The sequence below is a fragment of the Berghia stephanieae genome, chromosome 1, assembly GCF_034508935.2.
Source record: "Berghia stephanieae isolate SIO BIC M18660-M18661 chromosome 1, UCSD_Bste_1.3, whole genome shotgun sequence".
Taxonomy (NCBI): domain Eukaryota; kingdom Metazoa; phylum Mollusca; class Gastropoda; order Nudibranchia; family Aeolidiidae; genus Berghia; species Berghia stephanieae.
The window spans coordinates 102,459,237-102,468,879 of record NC_088360.1 but is presented as its reverse complement, the minus strand read 5'-3'; the positions used below and the strand labels follow the sequence as shown (position 1 = coordinate 102,468,879).

Sequence of the window (9,643 nt, the reverse complement as noted above, 5' to 3'; positions counted from 1 at the left end):
TGAGTGCAGTCAGTGAATGTAAGAAAAATTTTCCAACATGGCTGCCCCGGGTGAGGGTGGGGGTAAAGATGAGATAAAAACACATTTTGCCACTCGAGAGGGATCTTATAAGTTGATGCCCCATTCTGAGTATTCTAAACCCAGTCGTGTTGCATTCAATGGACCAGCTAATACTCCAGTAAAAGTGTCTTTTGTGAATGTTGACGATGGATCAACATCTGACCGATTGTGTTTCAACGTTGGCAGGGAGCTTTACGTGTATGTTTACAAAGGTGTCCGAAAGGTGAGTTGAAGTATTGCCTTGAATTGAGGTCTAATTATTCACACATATTATTTTTCATTCAACGTTGGAAACTGCAATTTAATGCAAACTGTTCAAAATCGATTTCGACGATACATATTTCCGCAATCCGTTGACTCACTTTGACTGGTCAGAATTCCAGTTCCTCCAGTCAGTCAGTCTCTGACTCTGACACTGACACTTACACTGACACTGCCAATCACAGTCAAGGACCTTACTGACTGCTTGTTTTGTTTTACTTTTCACCGCTAGAACATATAAGCATCTGTAATTGCGTAAAAAGCATAATCTTGTTGACCTTTTACTTTTACTTCTCAATTCAATATATTCTTCTTCTACTTATATACACTGTTTCTTTCGTATACTATCATCTAGAATTATAGATAGTGTTCTAGTTCTAGCTTAGTTACAGTTTGTAGTTTTGTATCAGTGAATCAGAATCAGATTAATTATTATTATTATTGTTGTTATTATTATATAGTGTATTAGTATTATATAGAAGAAGTAATATAATTTAGTTAATGTAAAGAGACATAGAGTAGAGTTAAGGCCTAAGTTAAGGCTAACAGTAGATCCACCACCTTTATTGAAATTATTGATTTGTTAGAATTAATCAGCCCAGACTCAGATTTGGAAACAATGAAATTAAAAAAAAATAAAAAAATCCCAAGCTGCTAGGAATAGGAGTGATACACTAAACTAAAATGAATATATATATATATACCTTTACTATAAGTTATAGTATAGGTATATCTATATATTCATTTTAGTTTAGTGTATCACTCCTACTCCTAGCAGCTTGGGATTTTTTTTTTTTTTTAATATTTCATTGTTTCCAAATCTGAGTCTGGCTGATTAATTCTAACAAATCAATAAATAACAGTAACAGTAACAGCTCCTGTGTTCGGTAGCCTAGGTACTTTGTTATTTTTTGAAAATGAAAAAATGTAATTTTCATAATTTTGCATTGCTTTTTATTTTTATTGTTTTCCTTGGTTACTATTAGTACTAAACGTATTGAAGAAAGATTTAAAAAAAAACTTTTCTCATTCAGTCAATAACTCTGGATTTGAAAGTATGTGAATTAATTATTATTAAATTAAAGCTGTGAGTGCAACAATAAAACCACTGTCTTGCCAACAAATGATTAAATTAATCTTCTAAAATATTTTTATTATGACCAACTCCTACTTTATTAACCTAACAGTAACAGTAACAGTTTATGAGCCATGTGATGAATGAAGAAGATAATTAAGAAGATTTCCTTTTCATTTTATTTGCTAGACTTCACACATTTGACTGTCATAGACAAAAATAATTAATGCGGTTGGCAAAGATGAATGCAAGTGTCAATTTTTTGGCTTTTGACTTTTGGCAACATTTGAGTATTGTGCGTTATAGATGATGCAATGCATGACAGCATAAGATTACATTGGTGTTGTCGGCTGTTATGATATACTTAGCACAGCACTGTCACAGGTATGATTAAAATTGTTTCATGTTCTTTAAACATTGACGGAACACGTTTCATGAGATTTGATTTATATCTGAGGGGATTTTAATGGATTGTTTCAATTATAAAAAAAACATTCTTGGAATTGGGTGTTTGGAACACTGCTTGATTGGAACAATTTATGTATAATGATGATGCTGCTGCTTCAATTTCAATTTAGTGGTTAAGATTATATCATCATTATCATCTTCATCATCAGCATCATGTCTTCATTCATAGTAGTCATATATATCATCAATATATATATATATATATATATAAATTTTAATTCGACATAAACATTTTAATTTCCACAGATTCACAATGCTCAATGCATTTTACAACAATTATCCAAGAAGGCTTTAGTGAAACGCCTTTCCATTTCTAAGGATAAAAGTAGCTTGCACTAGCTTTTTTTTTTTACCATACCCATCATTGTCAGGTGTTCATTCACTCCTGAGTCGAGTTTGGCAATGCATGTAAAGTACTTTAATCAGGGATGCATGGCTTGTCTTTTGTCACTCATCTGGCCCTGATCACAGCCAACATTTTTTTGCTTTTGTTACAAGATGAGTCACCTTACTGCTGAGCCACTGGTGCAGATGTTTTTGTTATTATTACAAATTGTTTGTATGATTGCAGACCTGCCTATTATTATAAAAAAAAAATAGTAGAATTAAGACATTCTGGCTCCAATTTCAGAACTTCATGAGTATCGAGTGTCTCTCCAAGTCATTGAAACTTATTGAAAATGAGAGTTGATGCCAGACTACATAACTCGAAAGATTTTGAAGTGTTTTTTAATCTTTGTGAGGTTGAATTGTTGATTTTTAAATTTAACTTTGGTGATTACAATTTTTAACTCCTAAAATTTACGAATTTTAAAACTTTCAAGTAGGAGGGTCTGCAATTGTAATGGTAAGAATCGTTATTTAAAGTGTAACTGGCTTTAAACATTTATAATTTGAATTTGCCAGAAAAAAAAATCGTTTTTACCTTTTACATTGTTGTTAGTAATTAATCACAAAAATTCTCAAGGATTTCCTAATGCTAAACGTTCTTGCGCATTCTTGTATAATTTGAGAAGAGCTTAAGATATTCCCTAGACCTTGTAATAAGAGTTGTGTTGCCACACTTTTGTTAAACTTATAAGTCATGTTTAATTTTGTGCTTTAAAAATATTATGTTTGCTGTTTTTACAGGCTGCGGATCTAACAAAGCCAATTGACAAGAGGATTTACAAAGGCACTCTGCCAACGTGCCATGATTTCAATCAGCAGTTTCTGTCTCCTGATAGTGTCCTTCTTTTGGTAGGGTTTACTGCTGGACAAGTGCAATTAATAGACCCTATAAAAAAGGAAATCAGCAAATTGTATAATGAAGAGGTTTGTGAATATTTTTTGTCATTTCTCTTGCCTTAATACTGAAAGTCACTCCTTTTATACTCCATTACACCCATATCAAATGTCAATAAGATTTTCTATGCGTTTACATGAATATGAGTGTAATCAGGGCTACCACTGAACACTTTAAAAACAAAAACTTAGAAAGTGTAATAGTAATAATTTCAAAGATAATTCAGATGTTGATTCTTCAATTATTGATATATGGTAGAAAATGTAACTTTTTGCCATCAAAGCTTTTATTATGAGCAATTGTTCAGACCCTTGAAGTGATATGGTCATAAAGAATCGCAGTTACCCCTATACTGCTAATAACTCAAGTTTGAACCCCCCCCCCCCCCCCCCCCCCCCCCGGGGAAAACTAACAAAGAAAACCACCAAGATTACCAATAGTAATCTGTGTGAAATTCATTTAATTTAATCTTGCTATGTCATGGTTAGCGGAAATCTTTCAGTTAAAAATATTCTTGAAAATCTTTTTACAAATTGCACACTCAGGGTAGTATCGTTGACCTCTATTTGTTGGTGGAGAAGTGGTTATTGCTGTGTCTTCTCTATCCCTTTTTTCTATCTATTTTCCTGTTCCCCGTTGAGTCATCTTTGTTCTGGATTGACATTGCTTACTTTTTCCTGGTCTTGATGTGGATCTTTAGCAGAGAGGGAATGAGTTATGTATATATGTGACCCACCGTCTCAAAGCGGTATTATGTCGGGATCCACTCGGTTAGGGAAATTGAATTTATAGCCACCAATATCAAACTTGGGTTTAATTTTTCTACGTCATACTGGAGTATAAATACTATTTTTTGCTTTACAAAAACTTCTAAGGTCCAATTTCTCATCATTCTATCTCTAAATTCACTTTCTGGGGTCTGAATCATCCCGATATAATACCGTTTTGAGGCGGAGGGTCACATATGAATCCTTTTTTTTTCTTTGAGAGATGATCTTTTTTTCCTCATAAATTATCTGTTGTGTGCTATTATAGTTTTTAGTTTGGAGTTTATCCTAGCTGCATACTTTGCTTGTGTCAGGATGGGGGTTTTAGATAATGTCAAAATATGCACACGGACATATTTCTCATAGAATATTCTGCTTCCTGTTTAAAACAGATCCCTCTGTCTTACCTTTTCTTTTGCACATGTACTGTAACTACAAATCTACAACTTTCCCCCATCAATTCCCTTTTTATTTGAATTGAAATGACCTACAAGTATTGCTAGCAATGTAAAATCTTTAATTGTGGGCCAATTAAAACCCATATCTGAGAGAATTGAAATTTTAATAAAATTCAAACAAAAGGAAGAAAAATTATTACAGTCCTCCCTTGATCTGGGCATATCGAAATCCGATGCTCATTGAACACATTCAATCACTGATCTACAGCAGGATGTCATATTGCAGAGTATGCTGGAATTTGACGTGCTAGAGAATCCATTGGGTACTATATGACTGGACCTGTGCCTATTTATCTCTTTTTAAAGCTTGTATCACAAACTTTGATCATGTAAAACTAGGGTGTTTGACTCATGACAATTTTTTATTCATGATTAAAGTTGTTATTCTTTACCTAAATTAATAGTACTGCAGTTTATTTTCATACTTATGCTGTAATTCTACTTATAATTTGGACGTTAATAGCACCCCATTGATTTATTCACATTGTATTAATTTTGTTTTGTTTTAAGATTATTTCATGATTTTCCTGCAACACTGATACCTTCCTTTTGTTCTTTAATTTCAGAGACTAATTGACAAAACCAAAGTGACCTGCATCAAATGGATACCAGGGTCCCCTAATCAGTTTTTAGTGTCACACGCCTCGGGTCAGATGTATGTATACAATGAGGAGCTGCCTTGCGGTCAGACTCCTCCAAACTACCAGTTATTCAAACAAGGTGATGGATTTTCAGTATACACGTGTAAAACCAAAAGCACCCGCAACCCTTTATATCGATGGGTTGTGGGGCAGGGAGCAATCAACGAGTTTGCCTTTTCTCCATGTGCTAGATACTTGGCTGTCGTAAGCCAGGACGGCCATCTACGAGTGTTTCAGTACAATACAATGGAATTATTAGGGTTAATGAAAAGTTACTTTGGTGGTTTATTATGTGTGTGTTGGTCACCTGATGGAAAGTATTTAGTGACTGGTGGTGAAGACGATTTAGTGACAGTTTGGTCTTTTTTAGAAAAACGTGTTATTTGCAGGGGTCAGGGTCATAAATCGTGGGTCAATATGGTAGCTTTTGACGAGTACACGTCAGTTATGAGTGAAGAGAATCATGAGGATATGCTATGTTCTGATGGAGAAGTGTTCATATCTCACAATGAAGGAAGCAATCATGTAACTAGTAGTAGTAGTAAAACTAATTCAAATGCCAACAATCCGGCACAGATGAACAATACAAGTGCTTTTTCTCAGCATCACAACGGTCGGCACTCATTGTCATCTCATCGTAATTCCACATCATCTACGGGCGATCCCACAACCCGCCTCAAATGCATTTCATATCGGTTTGGCTCTGTTGGGCAAGACACTGAACTCTGTTTATGGGACCTTACGGAGGATGTTATGAATCAGCCTTACGGTAAATCTCGGACTAGCAGTTCAGGTCTGGTCAGCCTCAATTCATCTTCATCTTTACCATCATCAAATAGCATACCCAATTCACAAAAATTTAATTCTGTTAATTCGGCTGTGAATAGTGAATTACCATTGAACGCTTCAAGCCTTGATGGCCATGCTCATCCAATACAGAATGCTGTGATGAATGCTAGCTCAAAATTCAATACCCTCTCAGTTACAGATCGCAAAGACAATGAGAAAAAGGAGCATAAAAGAAATTTCAGTTTAGCAGCTCGAAATAGTGACAAAACTTCTGTGACCAAAGCTAATAGTGTTAGACCAGTCGACAGTGCCATGAAACTATATGGGACCCAGGCGTGTCCGAGAATGGACCAAGCACATATACTCGAACCATTGGTGTGTAAAAAAGTATCCCATGAAAGACTAACTTCTATAGCATTCCGTAATGAGTGCATTGTCACAGCATGCCAAGAAGGCATAGTGTTGACGTGGGCAAGACCTGGGAAAGGGGTAAGTTAATTTTGGGTTCATTTATTTTTAATTATTTCAATTTTTACTTTGATATTGTTTGATATGATTTATCTATAGAACGTATTGCCCTGTCTCCTTGTTATATTTCTTAAGTTTATGTTCCTTTCCTTACATTTTCATTTTAGATATGACTTTGTCATTGTTTGTTTCTCATCAAAAGTCATAAAGAAAACTGAACATATTTAGTCTCATTGTTATATTTTGGCTCCTGAGTAATATTCCAATCTGCGCTTAAGTCCAATGACTGAGACCTGATACCCTTGACTGAACCCCCCCGCCTCTCTCTTTCTCCCCTTCACTCTCTCTCCCCCCCTCTCTCTCCCCTCTCTCTCTCTCTCTCTCTCTCTCTCTCTCTCTCTCTCTCTCTCTCTCTCTCTCTCTCTCTCTCTCTCTCTCTCTCTCTCTCTCTCTCTCTCTCTCTCTCTCTCTCTCTCTCTCTCTCTCTCTCTCTCTCTCTCTCTCTCTCTCTCTCTCTCTGTGTGCTTATGAATGTGGTTGCATCACAGATAAAACTCATGATTTCTGACAAGAGTAGTAGTTACAAGGTTCATGTCACATGTGATCAATTTAAGCTAGATATATATATATATAGGCATTTTTTTCTATCAATTAAAGAGTAAAATGCATAGAATTATTTAAAGAAATACTTAATTATACTTTAAATTTGAGGACCGATTCCAAACACTTAACAAAATAAGTTAAGTTACCTCTTTTTCAATTAATATAACCTTTTTAGTTTTGAATTTCAGTTTGGACTACACTATACTTCCCAATTTAAAAAAAAATGACTCCTCTTCCCCCCCCCCCCCCCCCCCCCCCCCTACCTTCCAATTTAATTGCAATTTAGATTTTATGATAACAAGTAGAATTATCTTCATGTGATTTTAAGCAGGTTCTGTTGAGAGCCTTTACTGTTTAGTTGAACCCGTAACTGAAACCTGCTTTTCTTTTCCTTTTTTATATTCCAGGTAAGAGATGTAGTGGACTAGCAAGACACTTCCTCATTGTCTCCTTTCTATCTTTTTATATTGCTTTTGGTTTATTCAGAAGCCTTCAACGAAAACTTCTTGACAGAGAAAGTGCCCAAGGTTTTACCACAATTGCCCATTTCTCGTTCTGCTCAGCAGATTAAAGGAGGCCAGTGTGCATTATTTCAATAGATCATCTGTGATTCTTTGTAAAAAGCAAACATTATTAAATATGGTTCGTGATCATCAACACAGCTTTTAAAACTTATGCCATGTGAAATGCTGTTATGAGTGTATTAAGTTTCTGATTTTGTTTGTTTAAAACAGCCAATTGTCATAATTCTCCTCCCCCCCCCCCCCCCCCCCCCGATCTTTGTATTCAGAATCAGAAAATAACAATTCAGATCAACTTTAAGCATCTGTTACTTTGTCATATGTTAAAATCGATTTTGGAAAAGGCAACTAAATTTTTGTTTGAAATTATTTTTGATAATATTTTAATTATGATGTTAAGCAAAGTTTCTTTCATTCAATTATTTAATTTAATTATATTAACAACAACAAAAAATTAGCACCTGTTTTTAGACCTTTTATTTTTTAAATGTATTATTTCATTATTCACCACTTACACCATTCAGATGCTCCAATACATTTTTTTGACCACAAAGGGTGAAAAAAAAGGCACAATGTAATTAAACACCACCGAAGTCTCTTTTTCTCCCCGTCTCTCCCTTATTCATCCATTCCTCCATTCAAAATAATATTGAATTTTGCAGTTAACATCTAAAAATTTGATGCTTTGTATATTGATTTCCTTCTTTAAAAAAGTTCCCATTTCTCTCATCAGCCCACTCCCTTATAATACCATTCAACTGAACAAAATCTTTAAATTTGATTATTACATACTTCATCACCACAGTCCTGCCTTGTTTTAGCAGTTGTGGCTAAAGACAATGTAAATCTGCCAGTTTAGTTAAACATCAATCAGCTCCTCATTATTGTTTTTAGCCAGCCATTTTTATGAGTAGCTCTCACTAATTCTATCACTCCGACTATAAACCTTCAAGGTTACCCATAGTTATGTGTGTTGGTGCATTATATCTGGCAGGCAGATGTTATATGTATTTTGGCAAAACGCACAGCATCAATAAAGGACTTCCAAGTCCTAGATGAGTGAACTAGCTAGAAAATCAATTTTAATTACAGTTCCGACTTTTTTTGTTTGTTGAGAAATCATAGTTTTAAAGTTTTGAACTTTTTTCTCAAAACGAGAAAAGCTGGACTTTGAATTAAGTCGTATTGTAGTTACCACTTGTACATCTGGTGAATTATGTCTGCAGGTTCAGCTTGATTATTACATTTCGTGGTGCCTCTATGTTTTATTACTCTCTTTCTCTCTCTCTCTCTCTCTCTCTCTCTCTCTCTCTCCTCACTCACTCACTCACTCCTCACTCTCTCTCTCTCTCTCTCTCTCTCTCTCTCTCTCTCTCTCTCTCTCTCTCTCTCTCTCTCTCTCTCTCTTTCTTTCTTTCTTAAGTTTTCTTCTTTATCGCTGAAACAGCCATAGTTCTGTCCTGTTCTTTATTTTCAATTTTCAGTCCCACCTTAAACTCAGAACTTATAAGTAATACCATGACAAGCATTGTTACAGATGAATTTTATTCTTTTGCAATGACCATTATAAAGTAAATTGATCTGAAGTTGAATGTTACTATGATTTAATGCAAACAATTGTTCTATGATTTTAATCTCATGTTGAAACAAAGTATATTTTACACACAATTATTTAACATTATGATAATATGATAACGGTATGGGAATTGCTTTAGTATCCATTTTAAACTTTTAATTTAAAAAATAGAAGTGTTCAGTTAGTGTTATCTTATTATATGTTCTAATATAAGACAACAACTCTTTTCTTATTACTATTTTGAAATTTTTAGCATTCTGCTGGAACTGCAGACGTTTGGAATTTTCTTGTTCTGCAAAACAAGTTTATGATGTTGGATTAATCTCTTACTGCCTTTAGCATTCACTGGTATTTAGGGCAGCAATGAAGGATCTCCACGAGTCTCTGTCACAGACCAGTTGTGACAGAGACCCCAAGGACTTGTTCCACCCTCTGGTCTCTTCCTTCACTGTCCTATGCCATGAATGTTTTGGCCAGCCTTACTTTCTTTAACATTCATATTGGATTTTTAGAAAGCTGAAAAATAAAAATAGAATAAAGAATTAAAAGATATTGTGTTAGAAATATGTAGTTTACATGTTTCCCCTTCTATTCAGATCGATCAGAGGAGGTAGTAACTGGGTAGTTCCCTGTTTAGCTTAGCGAGTAGTCCTTTCTGCCTCTACCTTTTT

General features: G+C 34.7%; 1 protein-coding gene across 1 annotated transcript; it reads left to right on the top strand.

Annotated features, from left to right (window-relative positions):
• LOC144962585 (WD repeat-containing protein 20-like) lies at positions 1–7,639 on the top strand. The gene is made up of 4 exons (XM_078895667.1): positions 1–283; positions 2,996–3,178; positions 4,941–6,293; positions 7,283–7,639. The coding sequence occupies exons 1-4, from the start codon at positions 38–40 to the stop codon at positions 7,301–7,303; spliced, it is 1,803 nt and encodes a 600-aa protein (XP_078751793.1). The 5' UTR covers positions 1–37; the 3' UTR covers positions 7,304–7,639.
• The last annotated feature ends 2,004 nt before the right edge of the window (positions 7,640–9,643 follow it).